The sequence below is a fragment of the Cavia porcellus genome, unplaced genomic scaffold (assembly GCF_034190915.1).
Source record: "Cavia porcellus strain 051 isolate PalLab524CR breed Dunkin Hartley unplaced genomic scaffold, mCavPor4.1 scaffold_1, whole genome shotgun sequence".
Classification (NCBI taxonomy): Eukaryota; Metazoa; Chordata; class Mammalia; order Rodentia; family Caviidae; genus Cavia; species Cavia porcellus.
The window spans coordinates 79,173,068-79,198,138 of NW_026947484.1; the positions used below are offsets into that span (position 1 = coordinate 79,173,068).

The window sequence follows — 25,071 nt, forward strand, 5'->3', positions numbered from 1 at the left end:
AGTCAGAATGTGTGGTTTCTAGAATCAAGGAATGGGGATGGCTGTAGCCCCTCTATTATACTAAATAGGCCATTTAAAATTTTTTTGCTTCTCAACCCTCAAACCTAAATGTTAGTGGCCTTGAAGATCTGAGAAGGCAGGAATGTTTCTATTTGGAAACCAAATCTCAATTTCATTTAATTGGAATGTGAGAAAGTCAATCTTGATCCAACAGGTACAAAAAGGAAATCACTTCTATGATGGGAAGAATTGATGTAGGTTAATTAAAACAAAGAGGATTATGCCTACAACTTATTGTCCCAGGAGTCTCAGCTCCCTTGTTAATGGAAAATTTTGGTAACCCAATCAAGACAAAATTCTAAGTAAAGGAGGTTCTACCAGATAAAGGATATGTAACAGGTAGAGGAATTAGTAAGAGGTGGTTATCAATTTAGGCCTAATCATCACATAGGAAGTGAAGAACATAGCAGCTATGTCTTGGTGCTTGTTTGTCCAGTTTTTCTCCACACTACATGAACAGAACTGGTGATAGATACACATTATCATTAAAGAAAAATAATTCCTTTACCCACGGCACATTCTCGTGAATGGCCCATCAAGTGCTCAACTCCTATAGGACTTTGCACTCTATCGTGAATGTAGTCCTGAGTAAAGAATTACCATTGATAACTTTAAAATCAATTAATTCTTTAGAAGCTGTGATTACATTTTGTCATCTGTACTTTGGCTGGCATTACAAATACATTTCAAACTTAACATCAAATGGAGGGCAAATAGCTTTGGAGTTTGAAGGCTTCATCACAGCTTTTTAACTCAATAGAGTATAAGATTTTAAAATTATAAAAATAAGTGGGGTTTATTAGTCACAATTAATAAAAAGAACCGATATGCCATTAATAATTATTAATATGCTATTTCTAGACTTGCCATGTTTTACACTTAAGTTTAAATTTTAGTGATGACATTGTAAGTAGTGGATATTATAGCTTTCAATTGAATATACTATTCTTTAGCCTGCTCAGCTACTTTTTCTTAACTTTTGTTAGTGTATGTTTGCAGTATGCTTACATTCACTGTAAAGTATGTGTCATAACACATTTTAGTTTCCTTCTTTTTACCCCTCCCTTCACACCCTTTTATGCACCTCAAGGCCATAATATTAAGTACACACAAACAAGCTTAAATATCACATAGTGTCACTTACATTAAAATCTCAGTATGTTCATAAAGCATGAAATAAAATAGGAAAAAAAGAGAAAAAAGGTTTTATAATCCATTTCAGATGATCTAAATGTGCTCCTTGACTCAGTGCAATTTTCTTATGTTTTATATGTTCTTTTCACTATTACTCTAGTTTTCACTATGCATTATGTGATATAAGTTACCTTTACAAGGTCTTATGAATGAATGAATCTGATGCTCAAAACATGATGAAAGCTACGAAACATCTTTGCAAAGGGAGGTGATACGTACTCATTGCAAAAATGTTTAAGGGTTTCATGATGTTAGAGAGAGAGAAGGAGAGAGGGGGGAGAGAAAGAAAAAGAAGAGAAGAGAAGAGAAAAAGAAGAGAAGAGAAGAGAGAGAAGAGAAGAGAAGAGAAGAGAAGAGAAGAGAAGAGAAGAGAAAGAAGAGAAGAGGAGAAGGAGGGAGTGAGTGAGACAGCCAGAGACAGAAACTGAAAAACTATTACTTTTAGGCTAAATGAAAAAAAAATGCTTACTGGATTGAATTAAAAGAGTTAATAAAAACATTTCTGTAGTACTGTTTTGGGCTTGGATAAGTACAGAGATGTCTGATCCAAAGCAAAAGAATATAATCAATAACCCATGACAAGAAAAATATTGTAACTAAGACATAAATCCACTAATCACAAGATATCTTAAAAACTTCAGATTTCTAAGAAAAACCAAACACAAAGATAAAGCAGTATCTGAAAGAATATGTTCAAACGGGAAAGAGGTCAATGAGGGGAGCAGGGAAGGGAAGGAAAAGGGAAAAAAGAAGAATGAGAGGGAAAAAATTAGAAACAAAGTTTATGTAAATGGGGAGGGGAAGAAGAGCTGGAGGGCAGGGGAATGGAAAAAATAATTAAGACATATTACATGCAGGTACAAATTCCCTATGATGAATGTGATCATTATATATGACAAATATGTATTAATAAAAAATTAAGATTTTAAAAAATGAGCTCATGAGCTGGGAACATTTTTGGTAAATACATATTCCAAATATCTCACAAGAGCAATGTCTACAACATAAAAATACCCAAATAGATCCGATTCTTTTCTTCTAATCTAGTATTGTCTTTAATATTAGCTATGATTTTGTCCATCTTTGTTAAATAACATTATTTGGATACATTCCAAATTACCTGGTCAAATGTCTAAATAAACTAGAATGAACTGGTGTTTCTGTGGGCTAAGTTATAAATATTTTGATTTTAAACATAACTACACTATGATGTGAAAGAATCATGCTAGAGATTCTCAAAAGAATATTTTCTGATCTATATTTCTTTCTTTAAAAAAAAAAAAAACCTCAAAAGTCAGCTGCTCCACACACTAGGAGGAGATTGTATATTAAGATCTTAAAAAAATATCTGCAAGGGAAAAATTAATTTTAAATGAGATTGTTGTAGTGGTTGTGTGACCATTTTCATTTATTAATACTTACAGTAATACACACCAAAAGACTTTGCTGTATGCATTCAAAGAAAGAAAAAAATGGGATATGCTATCTTTATAAGTATTTGAAATGAATTTTAATGAGCTATTTTAATTTGAGCAAGGAACTTGGATACCAAATATGTGAAGTGACATAAGCACATTATGAACATCTAGAAGTCTGGACTTACAATGAAAATGTTGACAGCTTCTGAAAGTAAATAGCACTCAATCACTAATTTTCTTGGAGGGTAGGATTTGTATCCTGCTGGGTTTATAATTTTGTTTTCTCTTTTTTGTGCTGCTCATGTGTAAATATTGACACAAAAAAGGAAAACAACTTAATCTTGTTTCTAAGCTAATGAATGACATAGGTACTATCTTCTAGATGAAGTATTATAATACAAACTTCCTGACAATGATTTGAGGGGAAAAAAAAAGCCATTTCAAGTGGATTTGTAACAAGGAAACAAATTTATTGATTTTAAAAGACAAGACACCATTTTGTTTTGAAAAACACAAGAAAGCTAGCCTGAGTTCAAGTCTGAAATATTCAGAAAAATCCTACTAATATCTTTAGTATGTTCCAGTCATTTGTTTAAACAACACACTAAAAGTTAATATATATTTTTATAATTATAAAAGTTCCCCAGTTATTGTACAGTACACAATACAAATTGCCCACAAACTATTATTTAGCTCCTGCCAATTTTGAGAGGACATGATATACTAAAAGATTTAGCATTTCTCACAAAAATCACATCAGGAAATACGTATTTACAAAATCAAATACATTATACAAAAAAACCATCACATGTTATTCGGTAAAGGTGTTTTTAAATAATTAAAAAGTTTATTCAACTGTAGTCCCAAAACTGGAAAAGAACATTACATTATCTCACACATACAATCTCTACAAAAGTTGCTTACCTCATTTACATAATATATTCAGTCGATTGTAAAATAAATGTTCAAATATCTCCTAGTGTTACTATGTTTCTGTGCTTGTGGGACTGAATAATGTAATCTGCCACTTACTAAGTGAAATTTAAATGATGGCACTTAAAAAAAATACAATATCTTAAAAAAACACAATGAAAGAAGTTTTACCTAGAAGGTACGAAAGCCCTGAGTGATAGTAGAATTACTGATTGGTAAGCACTACAATTAACCTAATTAAAAGTTTACCACCTCAGGCACAAATTTCCAAGTTTTCTCAAGGCACTCACTTAAAGTTTCTGTAACCAACATTGGTCACCCCCATAGGTCCAAATTGATGATAGAGATGAGTAGAGAAAAAAATTTGCTTTGGTACAAAAGATGCTTTTAAATGAATAAAATTCAATACCTTCTTAATTGGGTCATTTAAAATTGTGTTTAGCAGGTTAAAACAAGGCTAATTTATTGAGGGAAAAATTTGCTAGGTTATCAACAATCAATGGGTTTCTCTTTCCTCCCCTGATTCAAAAGTCTTCTAACAAAGATTTGGTTACATAAACAATTCTTACCAAATATTTCATTACTCAGGGCTTCCAATCCCAACATCATAATTTATTTAGAAAACAAAGGAAAGAAGGAAAAAATGATCAAATACCAGAACCAAATAAAAGACAAATACAGTTATCTTTTTTAAAAGACGTATTACTAATTACTTTAAACAAAAGGGAAAAAATAATCCTAGGCAGTCACTTTGTAAGTGGCTTTTACTATTTAAGTAAAATTGGTAAACTAAACTTAGGTCTACTGGCACATAAAATCACTAGCAGCAATGATCAAGGCATGCAAACTGAGAAGCATTTACAGTAAATCATCATGAAGAATTCAAAAGAAGAGAGTTAAATTAAAACCCTTTGAGTATTGCATGTTAACACATGAGTAATTTGCATGTCTGACTTCCTAAACTGCCTTGAAAAGCAATGTTTACGGCATACTTGTACTATGCTATGAGTGTCCTTTTACCAGACATAAGAATAGGTTACACTCTCATTTGCGCCCAGCTAGGGAAGCGCAAGCACATCTGCAAACAACACTGCTTTCATGTGTAATGCAGGGTACAGAGGGAATCAAGTGCACAGAGATTCCCTTGGACAAAACCAGCGATGGTGGAAGCAGACTGTCATTCAGAGATATCTGAAGCAGCAGTCACAGCATCTCGTGACAGATGAGCTTAAAATCAAGTGCTTTGCTCTCCATTCTATCTCTCTCTATATATTTTTTTTCTGACAAAGTATTAAAGTATTGGAGCATAGATAAAATTATGCCCTGTATGGATTCCCAAACAATATCTTATGAGTGATATAACTCCAAATGGCCTAACTGGCCCCAGAGAGTTCAGAGTCTCTACGTTCACTTGAACTTGAACTTGTTTCTTCCTAAGGCTTCACTTACATTGAAATTTCTAAAGCTAAATAAATGAGATCATTTGTTTTGGGGGGGAAAAAAAAGAAGAAACCTAACTACCCACCCCCCTTTTCTTTTAAAATCATACCTTTTAAAGGCAATTTCTAGATACCTTCAATGTGCAGAAATCAGTTATGACATAGGTTCACAAAGCCCATGTACTTGTTTTCCTTTTCTACAGAGTCATGATGTGATGCTAGAAAAGTTGATTTTTTAAAATCTGTAAACAGTACACTTACTTAGATGGCAGTGAATATTTGGGAATATATATATATATATATATATATCAAGCCCTCTTGAAGGAAAATTAAGAGTCGTATATAAAATGCAAGGGTTCCACATGGGAACACTTTCTTCCTACCCCCCCTTTAAAAAAAAACAGCATAATTAGACATTTGGATATAGAGTATATTTTACCAATCTAAGTCTAAATAAATGATCTGAAAGGCTTTGCCCCTCCCCCAGTTGTGTATCTTACAATGCTCAAAGGGTTAATACAAGGCATTACATCGAAGGGATTTTCTAACACTAGAACTAAGCACTGAATTAATGCTTCTATTCCAGTTTTTAAAATCACCAAACTTGCAGAAATACTAGGATTCCATTAACTGATTTGTTCTAACCACATACGTGGAGGTTGTTCTGATTTAGAGACAAGCCCAATTTTCAATAGCACTGCATGCCAGCCCTCCTCTCCCAGGTTCTGGTGTGACTCATACAAATTACAAAAGCCATGATCTCAATTTTTAGGTGGATGTTATCTTCTCAAAAAATGTGTGGGGGGGAGAAGTTATAACAAAGTCAGTTTATTGTTTACGACCACTGCCTCACATTGCATACACAGGTGACTTGCCAAGGTCTTTAACTTTCTCCTGTGTCCACACAGGGGGACTGACATCACAGTGACACACATTTTTCTCTTTTACATTAATGTTTCAAGCACAGCATTATTTTAGACATTTCAAATATATCATCTGAGCAATTTTTAAAAATCTGAAAATGCATTTAGCATTTCTAGATAGTGCATTCCTGTAACAAAAAAGTTTCATGATTATGGTATTGATAATGCATTCATTCCTGAATGACTTTTACAGCATTCTACAAGTATGTGTTCACTTTTACTTGTCTACTACAACTCACAGGAAGTCCATGTTGAACACTAGTAATTTTAGATATGCAGTGATAAAACCATTTCTGAAATTTTACTTTTGCTTTTAAAGTACACCATCTAGAGTGAGGTGCACGAACCGTGCTGTACAGTACATGAAAAAGCACAAAAAGGAAAGCAGATTTCTGAAAAGGCAGTAAGACTTACACAATCAGTCCAAACAGAATTTGGGTGAAAATCCTGAAAAATGACCAGCAACGTGATATCCAAAGAAAAAATAGAAAGTTGGGCCCTGTGTTCCCGGGAGACGGCTCATCCATTCCACTCCATTGTTCACTGGTTTTGTAAATGCCAGTCTTTTAGGTATCATTCTCAAGGTATACGTCAAGATCAAACTATGTTAAAACTCAGCCTTAGCATATGGAACATTTCTTCTGAAACTCAAAAATGGTCGACATACCTTTCTTATGTTCTTCCTCACTGAAACGGTAGCACTTGGTTTATGCAGATGTATTTCACGTCTAGTGCTAAATTACAGTGTTAAGAAATGCCAGTAGGTCCTTAAAATGTGTATTTTTGTCACTTGTCAATAAATCTACTATGAGGGTATTAATGGTAGTATCACTTAGAAAAGTCATAGTTTTAATAAATGGAAAAAATTAAAATGTTCAATAATTAGTTGGACATGATGGCATATGCCTGTAACTCCAGCACTCTAGGAGGCTAAGGCAGGAGGATCATAAGTTCTACTCCAGCCTGAGCAACCTAACATCTTAGTAAGACCTTATCTTAAAAACTGAAAAGGGCTGGGGATGCAGCTTGGTGAAAAAGTTCGATCTTCAGTAACAAAAGAATTTTTTTTTTGCAGCAACTACAACAAATGTGATTGTTCTAGTTTGCACCAATATATAAATTACTGTTCATATTTTTATATGTATCTCACAATTCAAATTAAAAAGTACTGAAAATATATGTGTCTTGTTGTGAACTACAAATAACTGGAAGTAGCATCAACCATAACTATTGTTTTGTGTATTGGTCATAATTACACTCACCACAAGAATCAATATTCCTAAGTGTTCCTAAAAGTGATAACAATGTTGTATTGAGACAATTTCAAACATAACATTGAATATTATCTAATATGTCCTCACTTAGAACAAACCATGAACAATTGGAAGAAATGTTGAACCCTGGAGGGACCCCAATGCTGAACTTTCATGGATTTAAACTTGTCCAATATCAGATTCCTCGAATGAAACAAATATATCCAACATTAAACTAAACAGGCTAATAAATATATTTAAAGTCATCCATCAAACAAGATGAAAACACTAAATACATTTGGTTCAATACAGTTCTGGGGATAGCAGGTAGAGACAGGAAACTGAAAACTCAGAAAGGAGAGCCAAAATGAGGAGTGGTTTTGTTTTTTGATTTTAATTTTATGTGTAAACATTTTCCCATGCACAATGAAATAATATACATGGCCCTTACAGTTGATGATTTTCATTTTTTTGTGTGTGTATGTGTGTGTGTGAGGGTTGAAAATTCACTACCTTTTGAGAAGGACATAAGGAGATGATGATTTACATTACATTTAGATGAAGGTGGTGATGGGACACTAGTAAAGATTTTCAAATATATTAAGAAGTTATACAGTACAAAATTTGAATCAATTAAAAAATTATATTTAAAACATTTAAATTTTACTGAAGAAATACTGTTGATCTTGAGCATTCTTAGGCAACCAAGTAACAACAGTTTAATACACTGTATGAGCTGGGCATAGTGGTGCACACCTGTAATCCTAGCACTTGGGAGGCTGAGGCAGGAGGATCGCCATGAGTTCGAGGGCAGCTTGGGCTGCATAGTGAGCTCAAGGCCAGCCTGAACTGCATAGTGAGACCTTGTCTCAAAAATTAAAAAAAATACACTGCATGTAACTGATAAGCCATTTGGTATTTTTAACTCTATAAATGGTATTTTTAACTCTTTCAACCCCCATTCCCTCACCTCAAAATACCTGGAAAGATAAATATTTTGAGTTCAATATAGGCCTCATTAGTAAACTGTAAATCATTTTGTGCTTTCCTCTCTTTGGGCTTTGTTTTTGATTTTGGCTGATTCGTTTTGACAACTATTTAAATAAAAGGATGTACCTTTTCCTTGTCAATAATTTGAGTGCTCCAATGAACCTTGGCTTTTCATGCAAATTAAAACGAGCATGGGTATATACTCTAGGGTCTCACCTTCTGACTTTGTAGCAGACTCCTGCCCCACAGGAACTCATGTGTGCATGTGGACACAGACACCCAGACACACGGACAAACACTTAGACTGAAAAGATGCACTTCGATAAGTACCTGCTTATTGTTAACTTTCTAGATTGTTAAGTAGATAACAATGGTCTAAAATATATGATTTTATGTTACCAATCAGTATTAAAACTAGCCTGCTTTCCACACCCTTAAGCAATCAGATTTATAATCAAGTAATATTTAGCTCTAAGAATAAAAAATAGTTTCATGGTCACTCGAAGAGGGAATATGAGTTTTGTCTATTTTACTTCATTTTCCCTAAACTTCCTTTGAAGAACATGTAACCTGTCCTTACCTCAGGAATCTGAAAATGACAGGCACATTTTATCAAATGGGTTGAGGAGTTATTCACATGAACAAAATAAACCTTACTAAACCTTAGCTTCAGTTCTGTTTTAAGGCACCATGTAATAGCCGAGGTACGATGATCCCTGATGTACATTCTTCAATGGCAATGGTTCGTCCAGCCACCTCTCCAAATCCTACCAAACTGGGGATAAGTAACAGTAAGGTGTGCCAGTTACACTGCCTTCAGGTTCTGCTTAAAATTTAAATCCACGTATTAGAAACCAGGAAATATTTTTGAAGGAAATAACGATATGCAGGTTGCTACATTCCTTGCATTCTATAAATTTTCTTTTATAATAGCAGCATATTGAACTACTATTAGAAAAAAAGACCTGGAATAAAAGAAAGTCATCCGAATGGAATGGTTTCCTGTATGTCCAGCTCAGCATAAGTAGCATGTACACTTAAAAAAAAAAAAAAAGTCAAGTCATGTTTTCAGGTTAGTATCTAACTATAATCACCCCACTCAACAGCAGAATGCATCTGAGCTGTGTGGTCCCAAATACAGAATCAGTAGTCTTTAAACAGAGGAGTTGGGATGCAAATAGTTGTTAAAATTCAATGCCTAACGGAAAGCTTGTATTGTTAACAGGACTTAATAATGATGTACACAAATTATGTACATATTAGCATAATCTCTTGCAATTCTGTCATTTACTCTGAACTGATAAATGCACAGCTCAATTTTTGTCAGAGAAAAATAGATGACCTTCCCAACCCTCTCACACTGTAATAAAAACGCTCTGTATTCTCTCCATACTCCAAAATGTTATCAAAATAGTGTCTTATGGTTCTGTCCAATGAAAAGCACCTTTCAAAAGCAAATTTGATGCATCTGCTGCCAAATGGGCATGCCTCCAGTGTAAATCAAAGAAATTAATTTCTTTTGAGATTTCACAGAAGTGCATCTAATTAAAAAAAATTACACATGAAATCATACACCAAGACTAACAATCAACAATAAAATATTTTAAGCTACAAAATGTAAATTACTTTTTGATTATAAGAAAACAAAAACATTGACATTAGGTGTTGTAAAAATCTTTCTTGACACCTGAAACTAAGGGGGAAAAACTCATTATTCAGAGGCAAATAATTTGTTTATGTTAAGGAGAAAAAACAGGACCTGGAAAAATACATACACCCATTCCATTTCACAACTCCAAAAAGGTAATGTTCAGCACATATAAAATTTGACAACAGTCGACCTTCAGGCTTATTAAATTTTCAGCTTAAGCCCAATATCAACAGGTTTAATGTAAGCTGGAAAATATGCTTTAATATTTGTTAGACTGCAGTGTAGGTGTTTCCTGTAGCGCTGCACTGTCTGATAGTCTGCGTACTTGAGACAATGTGCTCACTGTGGATTGGATTCAGGAGGCTTGGTTGCACGCCAGTCTCGAGAACAGGCTGCATACAGCCCACCGGGAATGCCTGGCTCAGCTCTGTTTTCTCTCTTTTGGCTTGAGGCTCTGAAGAATCATCCAATTCTTCATCCATTTCACTTTCCACTTCGCTGCCTTCATCTGCACAAACAAATCATACCAAGACCACTATCAGAAGACAAACTGGAAAACAGCAATCTACATATGGTTTAGAAACACTTTACTATTGTACATTAAGGAAGTAACCTCTCAGTTTTTCCTTAGAGGAACACAGGTTCCTTGTAGGTTTCCCTTTCGTGGGAATGTATCAATGTATATTGAGGCATCCATAATTTTTTTTTCCGATACAGGGTCTCACTGTGTAATTTAGGCTGACCTTGAACTCACTATGTAGCCCTGGCTGGCCTCAATCTCACAGTGATCCTCCTTGTCTCAGCCTCCTGAGTGCTGCAATTACAGGCTGCACCTGCACCTACACCTGGTTGAGTAATCTGTAATTCTTTTCAACACAGCAAAGGTAAATTATTCTTGGCAATTCATGATAGATATTTTAATGTAGTTCTTTAATAAAAAAAGACCCTTGGGATTTCATAAAGTCTCTCCTTAAATAAGGGCACAGTCTGGGGCAATGTAAGTCACTTTGGAATACCTTGCTGGCTTTTATGGAATATACTGGAATGAAAATACTAATAAAAAATTTTCAATTTTCTCCATAAATTTATACTAAATATAAATCTCATCTGTGCTGATGTTATTGTAAGCAAGATCCATGATGATTACATGGTGAAGCAGGGGCTGCTGTAAGAACTTTTGGGCACATGTCAATGTTATGAATCACAGTATTAAATAAATCTTTGATTTTTTAATGATGAAAAAGATAATGAGTGAACAGTAGTATCAGCTTAAACATGTGCAGTGAATTTCTATTTTAGGCAACACTAATGCTATTAATAGTTGATATTTATTTCTGAAATTAAATGTTAGTCATTGTTACTTTCAAATTTGAATACACTTTATATTAACAAAAGACATTATAATGGAACACCATTTTAGCTTTGACAGCATGCACTGTTAAAAATCAAAAGTACAGAAAAGAGAGAAAATATTCTCATGCAATTGTGCTAGTGTACATCTCTTCATCAGTGATAATTTTTAAGCAGTGGTAATGTATCCCTGCCTTACAAAACTTTTTCCCTTTTCCAATATGTTTACTGTCTTAAAAAAAGATACACATAAAATCACATCAAATACCTGATCCATAATAAAATAGGTTTTAACTTATTGTTAGATGCTTGAATTACTATACTGGCTTTTGTAACCAGAGTCAGCTATTTTATTTTGCCTTGCCCCATCCTAACCTACCCAACATACCCCATGACATATCATGTACAGTGAGCATATAATAAACACCTCTTTCTAAGCAGATTTGAGTCTAGTTTTAGCATGTGGGAAACACCTACCATAGAAATTTCAGCTAATGCAGTTGTTCATATAGATGGACTCTGACTTTTCTTCCCTTGCTATAAATTGGGGCATATATGGTTTTAGAGAAAAGTGGTAGAGGCTAAAAGGAACTTCACAGCTGGCTGTGCACTGTGCACCACCAGAGGGCAAGGTCTGAGAAATGGTGTCTGTGATTACAGAAGTTGAGAACAGAAATGATGTTTGTAATGCATTATTATGTGATGAATGTACTCTCAGATGAAGCAAATAGCATCTTGGCCTAACTTCTTTCAACTTTTTGCTCCTGGAAAACAAAGTTGATAATATTAAAGTATGTCAGTGTAAGAATATTTGAAGGATTGGGTAGCTACAGGGAGAGGACTACTTCTGGTAGACATTTATTTCATTAAGAGGATATAATACATGTATCTGTGTGATACTCTGTATGTTGTTTCTTCTTTTTGTATATGAACCAAAATGTCTGGAAACATCCTCACACAAACTTCTAATGGTAGTAGTCACTTAGGATTGTGACTATGAAGTTTCATCTTGTGGTTTCCTTTTCTAAAATAGTTTTCTTCCCCTCGTTAATTGTACATATTATTGAGATTCACTAGGATGTTTCCATACATGAATACAACATACAAAGATAAAACTGAATTCTCGGCAAGTTTTGAAAAATTTATACTAAGTGAACATTATATTTACTATGAGGGTGAAAAATCCTCATTTTGGAAGCAATGCTTTAAAAACTCTGAAGAGTCTGTATTTCTTATTTAAGCTGTGAGTTTGTCAGTGTGGTTCCATTTAAAGAATTTTCAGGCTTCAAGGTGAATGGGACCAGCCTTGCCATGTCAATAAGGTGAGAAGTAACCACTCTGTTTCTCAGCTCCCTCTCCACAAAGTTAAAAAATGTCAAAATAATAAAAGATGCAGTAGTGAAAAGGAAAAAAGAAACCCAATCAGGTAGGGAAGTGGATGGAAGAGTAAGAAACTCCTTTCATCTACCTTGCTGAATAGCTGGGAACGGCATGCAGTAACAAGCTGGGCACATGTAAGTATTCTAAGTTGGTTTGAAGTAGGTCGATTTCCAGGAGACAGGGCTGCTTTAGAAAGGCTACAGAGTCATCTATAAGTTAAGCCTTATCTCCAGTTCCTAAGGACAAAGCAATCAGATTCTGTAGACATTTTTTAGTCCTATAGAAACTCAAAGACATTTCTTGGAAAACCATGTGAAGTTAGAGAAATTTTGTGTAAGAAAACCTAAAATTAGTTGCTTTTCTCTTTTTAATTGTTTGTTTCTTGTATGTAAGAGAGAATCTTTTTTGTCTGTGATTTACATACTGAATAACATTTTGGTCATTTTTAAAAGAGCTTGATTTATCATATATTAACCATTGTTATTCTCTAAAAAATAAATACAATTACCTACTACTAGAGTTAACCAAAGACTTAGGTTTCCCACTTTACAAAGAGGTTTGCTGCAATTCATCATTAATTTATTTCTGATGGTTATTTGGTTAATCCTCTAGGGTGTATATTTGCAACAATATTTTTGTTTATGATTCTCTAATTTACCTGCTCTGCTCTTAGGCATCTTATTAACATGGAAATTAAAGCATGCACAATCTGTAAATAGAGATTTGATAGTCAAAATTTCACATAATAATGATGTTGATTCACCTATGACTCTCCCAAATATATTAGTATTTTCTACCGTAAAGACATTGAAGCTGAACACTGAATACCTTAAAACAAAATGCTCTGGAGAAGAGTGCTGCACTTTTTTGCTGTCTCCCCAAGTCCTTCTTCTTGCCTAAATTTCCCCACTGGCCCTGGCCAGTAAGGTCAAATTGTATAGTTCTCCCAAGTCTTTGTGCATTTTGTTTTCTAGTCTTCAGAGGTCAATAATCTGAATGATTCCCTACACCTAAGATTAGCTCTCACTCTTAAAAAGTGAACACCATGTACTGCAGTGTTTGTTTGCTACAAAATGTGTGTTTTTTAAAAATTGTAGTAGTATTTGTATTAGAATTATTTCCACTTTTACTCTTCTTATGAAGTTGAATAGCTTTGGTGTGCTCTATGCTCACTCCGAATCCCCCAAGCCCTCCCTCATTCCTTTTATTGTGTGGTTTGTTCAATGTGAGCTTCTTCATGAATATACATCATGTATACATTATACTATACAACAGTGACAATGTATTTAAATTTTGCAAGTATATATATTGCCCTGTAAATTTGTACCACTGCCCATCTTGTTTTTACAGTAAACTCCATTGCCCCCTTGGAGATTTTCCCACTGAAATGTGAACTGATAAGGCAGGTGGACCGAGGAATCCTTTTTCATGCCTCGTAGGTTTGACTAGAAATGCCCAGTCTAATTTTACCCTTTTTCTCCAGGATTCTGGCCATGGTCAGAAATAATTTTTTACTACCTGTCATGAACTTCAATCAACATTTAAGTTTTGAATTATATTTTAAGTCATTTTCTGCAGAATACACTTCAGTCAAAAAGTTAAAGTTTGGAACTGCATTTTAACTCAAATTTCTGCATTTAATAAACAAAATAAAGAAGCCACATGGATGGAGTAAAATGACAAAATAATGAAGGAATACCAAAAATATGACTGTCATGTTCATCTACTGTATTTTCCTGAAAATAAGACCTAGTGGAAAATAATCACCCTTGAAAACTAGAGATCAAAAATGCCAGCTCCAATCAACTTATCCTTCCTCACCTGCCTCACAGGGGTGGCAGGTAAGGCAAGGATAGGTTGGTTAGGACTGGTATTTTTGATCTCTGGTTTCCAAAGGCCTATTATTTTAATCTGGCTAGGTCTTATTTTGGGGAAAAGAGGGTAAAATTTGTATGACATTTTAGGTTTGTATGCTATAATATCAGGGTGCCATAGACATACATGGTATTTTCCTCTTTTGAGAATCTCAATAAAAAAATCCTTAAAATGTACACTATGTTAAATTCTTACCTTTATCCAGATTTCCAGGAGACACAGCATTTAAATCACCAAACTGCAAAACAATAGTCATTTATGCAAAAATTACTATCGAGCAGAATAAAATAGTATGCCATCAGCCTGTAGTAAAAACACCACTCCATGACTTTTTAAAAGTGTAAACTAGTGACCACTTTGATCTCTAAATGCAGGAGTCACATAATTTTCCAATCAAACTTGTCAAACTTGAAGTTTAAATTATGTCACAATTTAGCTGTCTTTGCCTCTTTGCAGGAGGATAACAATTTTCTTTGTCTTCCATACTCTGCTTTACTTTTTATTATTTCAACTCAGAGCTGAGAAAGAAGGGTCTGAATGACCTGGCCGAAGACGAATGTAGTGAAATAAACTTGGAAAAGCCCCAGTCAAGCAGGACACATCAGCCCTTTTCCCTGCACATGGCCAGTGAGTTCAGCTGGAGTCTCTACATTAGAAAAGCATGATCCAGCAGTTGGGCTTAATTCTATTTTTTAAAGTTTTTATTAGTAAAAATACAATATGTCACAGGAGCCACAAAGCTGAGAGTATTCCTTTTTATAAATTTTTTTTTCTTAATTGATATTCTTATTTATCAAAAAAATTTTATGTATAAAAAAAGGCATCTGGTCATTATTAATGCAAGCAAGGGTTCACAGAAATATACAACAATAACCTCCAATTTAGATGCTGTTTTCTATTTTGGTTCTATTCGATTTCTATTTCTTATTTTGGTTGATGATAATGTTACAGTGAAAAAGTATATTTTAAGAGTCTCAGGGTTAAGAAAGATGGATACACTAAGTAAAAATTAAATAGCAGTTGTAACAAAGCTAAAAAGGGTCTAAGTGAAAGCACAAAGCATCCACTTTTTAAATGGTAGACATTACTTTCTTTATTTACATAGTAAGTCATTAGAAATTCAGATTTCTCAATAGGCTTAGAAATGAGACAGAAATTCTACTTACATTCAGAAGTTTGCTTATAAAGAGTTCCATGATAGGAGTATTTTTTTCATCTACAAGGTATGTCTATAAAGTAATAAAACTGATCTTATTTTGCAAACATACACACATTGCTTTTTCCCCCCTTCTAAGAAAGCATTGTTCTTCATAGCAGCTACCTTATGAGCTTCTACATTTATCCCAAGTTCTGGGATTCTGGAATTCCTCTTTGACAATAAATTTCAAGGGTTAGTTTATGCATCCATCATTCAAGAAAATCCATCTTGTTATTTTACACCCAATTGTGATTCCAAATTTTATTGATTGCACTTGGTTCTGGGATGATTTTCACAAAATCAAATTCATCTTTATCAAAACTCAGAATACTTAGAAGTAATATGTCACTTTACTCTTCATGATTTCTTAGCATTTCAGAAGCAGTTTATAAAGAGGTATTCCGTACCACTGTTAAGCCACAGCAGCTTTACTGTTTACTGGAACAAATGTGACTGCTTTGAAGGGGCTGGAGCCTCTTGCTTATGTAGCTCTTAGAATGCTAGTCTGAAGCTCTGTGCCATGACTTTATAATTACACTGCACAATGAATATAAAATCATAAATACCAAACTGTTGTTCTGAAATTGCTCCTGAACCACAAGGGTCAAAGCTTGTATAAGTCTAAATAAAATGCACAGTATAAATCATACAGGATATCGTTAATTACAGAATACAATCTAAGCAACAAAAAGCCAAAGAGATTTTTTTATCCATTTTTATTATTTATATATTTTAGAACTATAAACAGAGAATGACCAAAATTGAAGTATCATTAAGTTGTTTTTATTTGAAACAATATGTAAAAATTTTTTATGTATTTTAAGGGAGTTATTTAATAACACTTAAATAACTTAAAAACAAGTTGGCAGCGATGATTCTAAGCAGATATCTGTGTTCATAAAAGTGAATTCAGCTGAATATTTTTTATCCAACATAATTGGGACCAGAAGTGTTTCAGATTTTTAAAGTGTTGGAATATTTGCATATACATAATGAATTCATGTCGAAAGGATCCAAGTGTTAACGAAACTTTGTTTTGTATACACTTTACATACCTAGATGGAAGGTGACTTTACACACTATTTCTAGTGTCCCTGAGGTTTTTCTATAATTCATCATATGAAGTTAGGACTAGCATTTTCTACTCATAGTATATGTTTTTACAAAAGAGTTTTAGCATTTCACATTTCAGATTACTCAATCAAGGATGTTCAACCTGCCTTTAATTTGTTGCTGAATAACCTCTGAAGCTTGTTTGTGACTTCTACTACTGATAATTATAGTAACAAGATCACACAATATGGCTGCGTGTCTATGACAGTTTTCTTCAAAAGAAATACTGCATGTTTTCATTCTGAAAACATGACAAGTATTATGAATGACTAGATTTGATTATTCATGATGTTAAAGCTAAAAGAACCAGAACTACTGAAGTCCCAGTGATTATTTTTCTCATTCATGACATAATATCCACATATTAAAAGTTGGGTACTTGTCACTATGATCTGTTCTGGACAAAGTGTCTCTAGGATTAATCACAAAGCTCTACAAAGAAAATGGAGTAGTTCTTTCTTTAAATCGAGTGAAGAAGAGGGAAGGTTTTAATATCTTATATAGCTTCAATTAAATGTTTTTATATGCATTTTACATGTGAGAAACAAATAAAGATAGACAAATACATACACATATATATTAAATTATATGGAGAAAACCACTTTTATCCTATAGAGAGAGTGGGTTAATATTCTGGACCATCAGTTCATACGTTCATTAGTCAGCACTTATCAAAACTTACTATGTGCTGAGCACTGTGCTAGCTACTATTACCCAAGATCAGTTTAGAAAAACTATTCCTCATGGTGGGGACCATCAGAAATTGTTTCTACTATGACGGACAGGAAGGCCGCAGAAAAGTGAAATTGCCCAGGAAACGACAGAAAAGCTAAGAACCATAGGACCAAAGCCTTGGCAATGGAGATCAGTCACAGGCCAAAGTAACAGAAAGAAAGGACATGAACAGTGGCAGGGGAGACTGAGTGGGCCCAAGGAAGCAGACAGCAGACAAATGACAAAGACCCACATTAGCCTGGCACAAATCAGAAACAGAAGAAGAGAAAAAGGTAAACAATTTGGATAAAAAAAATTGGAAAATACAAAGATTATTCTAATGCTGTTGCTCTGGACTTGCATAAAATTGTTTTGTAAATCTTCCTGGGCACAAGCATTGGTGGGGACCACTTTTCACCACTGTGATATCTTGCCATCTACAAAATACACTCATGGTTCCATGCAAGGCAAGCTTTCTTTTCAACATTATGAGCACAATTGTCATTTTCTGAACATCACTTCCTTGAAGAATCTTTCTTGACAGCCGTATGCAAGGCAGACAGTTTAGATTTCACCTTGTAGCTACTGAAAACAATGAACTGATTTGTCTGACACCATCTAGTAAATATGGTGGTGTTACATTTGAGATCAGATATTCTGACCCTCCCTGTTGCAAAGAAAGGAAAGAGGAGAGAGAAAAAATAGGACAAGGAGGAGGAAAATAAAGAAAGGAAAAAGGAAGATAACAGGAAGGGAGAAGAAAGAAGAGAGAAAGGGAGGAGAGGGAAGAAGAAAAATGAGGAGAGAAGGAAGAGCCATACATGCAGGAAGGAAAATAAATTAAGGGACTTAAAAGTGTTCTGGAAATAGAAAACATATGACATTCAGTGTATGCAGGAATCACAGTGTGGTCAGCCAGAAAGATAAACAAGGACTGTCCCTAGGTAAAAAGCAGAATGGGCCGTGACAAAGCATGCTATTATTTTCAAGAGTGACTTCCTATCCTCTGCATCATAACAGAAAACACCTCTGCGCAACAGTGGACTGAGAATGCCTGCTCAAGGCAGTCATCGTCTGTTAGAACATAGGTTTCAGTGTAACACTAGAAATGAAGTATAAATAGGCAACCAGGTAGTATGGTCAGGGCAACCATGGGCAGGACCTCTGAAGAGAATGTGTGCGAGACCGTAACTCTGGCCAGGCAGTTGAGGGGTAATGCATTGTCAAATTTTGAGGCCTAATATTTTCCCCCGAGCATAAGCACAATGAGAGGAACCTGGCTCAACAAATGATAACACAGTGCACAGATGTGCTGAAGGGGCACTGTGATTAGAATCAGCAGCGGGGCTGACTTTTCTCAGGGACTGGGGCTAGCACTGCATTCACTGCAGCTCCCGGGCACTGAAACAATGTAGAGAAATTCAGGGAGTTCAAGATAGCAAGCAAGCGAGGACCCATGGCGGGTGTATGTGTGCGTGGGGGTGGAGGGAGTTACATGCACACCACAAGTGAGAAAAGATGCAAAGCGTTGAGAAGTTGGGATGAACACTTTACTCTTAGGGGCATTTTCCCTGTTGAGAACAGTTTATCTCACTCTGGGGAGAAAGGAGTCATGAGTAATCATAACGATGTTTATTTTATACAAAATTCTTTAAGTATAACCATAGCTTGCTAACTGTTCAAAGAAATATGAAAGAAGCTCTCTCATAGTTTTGTTAGGTTCTTTCAAAGAACCAAATTAGAGCACTTCAAATATTCCCTGGCACACAGGACACATTTAACAAGTGATCCTTATTATTACTGTTGCTATTACTATTATAATTATGATCATTTCCCAAGAACGGGACACTAGACTTGTAAGAGTAAGTTTGCAAACTATCTCCAAGCAAGAACAACAAATCACTTTGGCATTCAGGCGGATAGTCCATATAGAAGCCACATTCTACTGAAAAACTGCATTAGTACACCCAGATTACAGATTTACAGTGGAAGGGTAACAAGTCTTCCCCAAGATATTAGCTGACCAAGCCTGATAACTTGAAGCTATAACACTTCAGCCTCAAAGAAAAAGAAAAAAAAAAAAAAAAAAAAAAACTGGCAGCAAAACAGAGGCCAGTAAACTTTCAGTAAGGGATTAGAAAGTAGGTAATTTCAGGCTTCATGATCCATAAAAACGATCACAATTATTACATTCTGCCACTTTAGTGCAATAACAGCACAGACAATAGGTAAATGAATATGATTTAGATTTGATAAAACTTTATTTATAGAAACAGATGATATATTGAATTTTTCTCCTGGGTCAATAAGGAAAAGTGTGTAAGGCTCTAAAAAATCTGCTCCAGCTCATGAGCAGTGAAGGAAGGATACTTTATCATTTGGTAAAGCGTAAGGACTTTGTCTAAAGAAAGGATGTGTGGCCAGAGTTAGGCCTTAGAAATAAGCATAGCTTGTGCATATAGGCATCAATAGATGAAGGTCGTGGGACAAAAAACAAGGGCCATCTTTTTAAGATGGAAATTGGTTTGAAAAAAATCTTTCCTCATTGTCTAGGTACTTGTATACATAGATTAAGAGCAAGAAACTGAAATGTTTATTTGCATGAATCAGTGGAAGGAAGAAGTCTAGGATGTGATATTGCAAGGAAAGTTGCAAGACAGACAGGGAAAATTAGATCACTTATAACAATAATTCAGATGGGACAAGCTTTCCTGGAGTGGAATTTATCCCAACTGAGACCGCACGTAAAGGAGTTAAGAAATGGACCGACAGCCCATCTTCTCTACACGTAAGAGCAAACACAGGGTAGTTCCAGATCACAACTGTTTTCAGAGCAGGGTCATCACTGGGGTGAGACACATGGCAGGAAGAGAGGGAAGCAAGAAAAAATAATACACTAAAGAGCAAGCAGTAATTGAACAATATTCAGAGCAACATAGTTCTTAAACCATAACAGATTCCTACTGGTGATATTAGAAATTATCACAAACTTGGTGGATTAAAAACAAAAACAAAACAAAACACAAAAACCCCCATATACATGATCCCACAGCTCTGGAAATCAGAACTTCAAAATGGATTGCACAGGGCTAAACTCTAGTGTGGGCAGCATTGTCTTTCTCAAGGGTCTAAAGAATTCTTCCCTTTTCCAGCTTCTAGAGGTTGTTTCTTGGTTTGTGCTCTCCCCTTTCCCATTGTCCAGGATAGTAATATCATCTCTTCTCTTTTCACATTGCATTCCTGAGACATTGGTTCCTGTCTCTCTTCCACTTTTCAGGGCCTTTGTAATTATATAGAGCCTACTTAGTTAATCCAGGACAATCCCTCTCCCTTTTAGCAGTACTAGAGATAGAACTCAGGCCTCCGTACTGAACTATATCCCAGTCATTTATTTATTTTATGACTTTTATTTCGAGACAGGGTCCCCTTTAATAGCTAAATTGTCTGGCCTGCACTCAAATTTGTGAACCTCAGCCTCCGTGAGTACTGGAATCACAGGCATGTGTTACCACATCCAGCTCTATCTCCCTATTTAAAGTCATCCAATTAGCAACATTAGTCCTATCTGCAATCTCATATTTCTCCAGATTCTAGAGATTAATATATAGATATTTTGGACTGAGGACATAGCTCAGTGGTAGAATGTGTGGCTAGTATATATAACACTCTACATTCAATCCCTAGTACAGCCAAAGGAAAAATAAATTGCAAAAGCTAGAAATCTTTATAGAGGACTTTTTATGCTATCACATAAATTATTGTTACATTTACCTGAGGAAAACCCTATGAAATTATTTTTTTCTAATATTTTAGGAAATGTACACAACCAGATAAAGCTATTTAGAACATCCCTTCTTGTTTGTTCTGAGGTTCCTCATAAAGCATAGGGAAGGATCTGGTGATATGTAGGAATCAAGTAACCTTTTAAAATATATTGGCCACTTAAGACACCTGTATTTTATTTTTCATTTATAGACTCTGAATTTTTTATATAATTTCCTGCCAGTTTGAACCTTTTTACTGTACGTATTTCAATATCTGTGCTCCTTAAAACCATTCATGCATCTAAGAAGTGTATCAGTATTGCTGAGTTGAAAGCTGTTAATGCTACACAAAGAAGTTCATCCAGAGAAAGAAATGGAAATGGAAATTGAAGAAACTAAATATGATAGTAGGACCAAAACAGCCCTAAACTCCATATTCAAATAAGGCAGATTGAAGTCTAAAATTGAAGTTTTGCACTAATGCACAAGTTACATCCTGGTACTCTTGACAGTTTCATGGAGACCAACCTGTAGCAACCATCTGCACCACAAGCAGCCACAGACTTCAGAAAACCTTCTTGTGTTAGCATCATCTAGTGATTCTGTACAAAGGTTGGCAGCCTGATGTTAAAGTGTTGGCATGCCATTAACTGACAGACAGGACCACAAGCAGCTTATGTGCAGAACACAAAAGGAAACTTTACCATGTTTGCGGGCATCAGTTTCTCTAGGGATAGTCTATACAGATTTGGATAAAGTAATGTTCTGGCATCAGTAGAGACCACTGCTAACATCAGTAGCAGCTTCATATGTATGAAGAAATATGTATGTTTGAGCTTGTGCATGTGTGTATACAGTTTGTCAGTTTCTGCCCATGAATCATTTGCTCTAGGAAAGAGAACTTTAAGCTGTCCTAGGCACTAAGAACAGATGCCTATAAAGTTCTCTGAAATGGTTTCCATTGTCTTGAATAAGATGTCTCTTTGGAACTTATTTTAAACTATAGAAAATCTATAATAAATTCTTTCTCTGCATTTTATAAGTACTTATAAAACCTTTCACTCATTCCTACTGGTTAAGATTTAATCCAAGCATAGCTATGATTGTCTGGTTAGACCTAATTATGTTTACACTTCTTCCCTAATGTTACCATTTTCTTTTCCAATTGACTTATTTCCCCAATTTATTTTGTTGGTTGTGTTTTTCAAAGCATTGAATTAGTTTGCTTCTGATTATCACTTTGGCTGCACACCAAGGAATGCTGTTGGTTTCTTTGTAATTCCATGAATCATTTGACTCAACATTCAAAAACTGTCTGCAGGCTATTTTTTTTTTTTCTGTTACAATACAGTATTATTAAAGCCTGCATGTGCTTTAATAGGCCTGTGCAAGTCTCTTCTCGAAGTCCACTCATTACAGGAAAGAAAGGACAGCCAATATGGGGCAGCAGTTTGCAAAAGGTACCAAAAATATCTTTAGCAAACCTAAAACATAGGTTGAGGTATTTGTACATATGAATCCAAAACTATTCAAAAGCAAGATCAGGGTAGATGCAGAAGAAAAGAGGTGTTTGGGAGTCAGAGGTTGGCTATGTCTGTTATCATTTTTTGGTACTTGTAGATGGGAAATATTAAATTTTAATTCAGTCTTCCAAGTTGTTACCAAGAAAACATTTGTCAAGTTAGATGGGTAGAATAATTTTATTTACAGTTTGGTTCACAGCTTTAAAAGTATTTAGATATATACTACCTTGGGCCCTGCCAACATTAGAGAAAAAACTCATTATGCAAATAAAATCCTAGGTGGCAAGAGACCCTTGTTCCTAACAAAACTGGCTCTTCTTGAGGCTCCTTGCATCATCTTTTTTTCTTTCATTTTATTGATACCGGGGATCGAACTCACGACTGCCTGCTTGCAAGGCAGGCACTTATGCCGCTGAGCTAAATCCCCAGCCCCTACTTGCATCATCTAAAAGGAAAGCATAACATTAATTTATTATATCAGAGGAGAGGACTTAAATTTTATTATACCACTTGTGTGCTTTCAAAATCATTAACCAGAGAGACAATGCGATTGGAGGTAGAAACATATTCTCTTGTACCAAGAAAATCCTTACAGCAAGTGTAAGCAGTTTTGAAATGTCTGCACTATCATCACATTAGCGCCACATTCATACAGAGAATCTGTCATTCTCGTGACATTTTGTAGCAGTGTGTTTTAGCACGATGTCAGTACTAAGAAAAGTGCTTGCTTCGGCAGTGTATATAGTGCTAAGAAAAGCATAAAACAATTCCTATGAATTGAAACAGTTGCCCATTCAAACAAGGGCTCTTTTTTTATCAGCAAGATGAGCAACCACTATCCTCACCTGTGATTGGGAGAAAAACACTGTAAAATCATCTCCCCACCACAGCCAGTTGGGGCTAGCCATGTGGCGAGGAAGCCAGTAGGTGGAGCTTCACACTTGAGCTCTGCAAAGGAGTGTGACATCTATTTTACACTTTGGTTGGGCCTGCTCAAGCATTACCGGCCTCTTCTAAACCAATAACTTAGTGGCGGGGTTTGCTAAAAATGGTGTGCTGAGCTTTTTCTAGTGATGTCTGTAGTGACAATTCTGTATTTTGGTCACTGAAATACTTTAATAAATCTCCTTTGCGTTTGTTCCTTTCCCAACTTCTACCTGCCTACTTGTAAGTACTTACAAATACCTAATGTGTTATGGAGGTTCTCTGAAATGTTCTAAGAAGGTGTAATTTCTCGATCAAGGAGCTTCATTACCCTAGAGATCTAGCATATGAATCATGACATCCAGTGAGAGGTCCAATAAATTGGCTGTTTGTCCCTCCTACAGTTTTTGTGCTTTCTTCTATGAATGATTTTTTATTTCTAAATTTATTTATTTTGGTATTTACTGTATTGGATTATGTTTAGATCACAATTAAAAGGAAAATCTGTTCTTGAAGAGAAGAGGCCATTGTTCAGAGCCCACAGATAAGGAAATCCTTAAGGATTCCAAAGGGGAAGGGCTGTAGAAGTCAAAGGGCTCTTTTCTCAAATGAAGAGAGACAAACGACAGAATGACAAGCCAGAAAAAGGAAAGAAAAAAGAAACAGTTTCTATAGAGTCAATTGTATATCTCTTTCAAGGTCTTTTATTAGTTACTTTTAGGTTGTTAGAAATTACGCTAATGTAAAGAAATTTTAATAGCAAAAACCAATCTACAATAGATAGAGACTGATTGATTGACTTAGGTCTGCTCTTTGAGTACAAAGGAACTGCAGGGTGTAATTTTTTATTGTGAGGTAGATTTGGCTTTTCAATTGCAACTTGATTTATATTGATATTTAATTTAGCTTGTATATTATAAACATCTAGTAACAAAAAATTTAAGGAGTAAGGGTAGGACTATCAAGAGACATCCTACAAGGCAGAGGAAAAAAACACTGGAACAAAACAGTAAACACATATGTTAGGCATCTGGTTTGTTTATCATTGTGAGAGGGAGAATGAGTGTGTATATGTGATATGAGTTTAGCAGTATGTACAGCAAATAAGTTAATTAAAAATAAATATCCCCATTCTGAAGTGGTATGCAAAATAATTTATAGGTGAACATTTTCAATCAAACTCATGGAATTAGACAATCCTTTTGATTTGGGATGACTTTCAACCTTTATTTTCCTCAGTGGTGAAAATGGGATACATTAGTATGTCTCTTGCAAGGTTTGGCTGAATATTAAATAAGAATGTAAAACACAACGCAAAGTCTGACCTCGATTATAAAAATATTAGTAAATGAGAAGCTTTATTACAAAT

The 25,071-nt window shown here is 35.0% G+C and overlaps 1 protein-coding gene across 13 annotated transcripts in view; it reads right to left on the bottom strand.

The window, feature by feature from the left end:
* Nucleotides 1-3,121: 3,121 nt before the first annotated feature.
* Nucleotides 3,122-25,071, bottom strand: part of Rfx3 (regulatory factor X3) — a 289,321-nt gene continuing 267,371 nt past the window's right edge. For 9 of the 13 annotated variants that reach the window (XM_063250481.1, XM_063250503.1, XM_063250437.1 and 6 more), the window contains 4 exons: nt 15,633-15,695; nt 14,662-14,704; nt 13,250-13,300; nt 3,122-10,369 (listed from right to left, as the gene is read on the bottom strand). In XM_063250481.1, coding sequence (XP_063106551.1) covers nt 10,131-10,369; nt 13,250-13,300; nt 14,662-14,704; nt 15,633-15,695 — 396 coding nt within the window. In that variant the 3' untranslated portion in view covers nt 3,122-10,130. The remainder of the gene's footprint in view (nt 10,370-13,249; nt 13,301-14,661; nt 14,705-15,632; nt 15,696-25,071) is intronic. The other 4 variants (XM_063250504.1, XM_063250506.1, XM_063250498.1 and 1 more) reach the window with 3 other exon arrangements.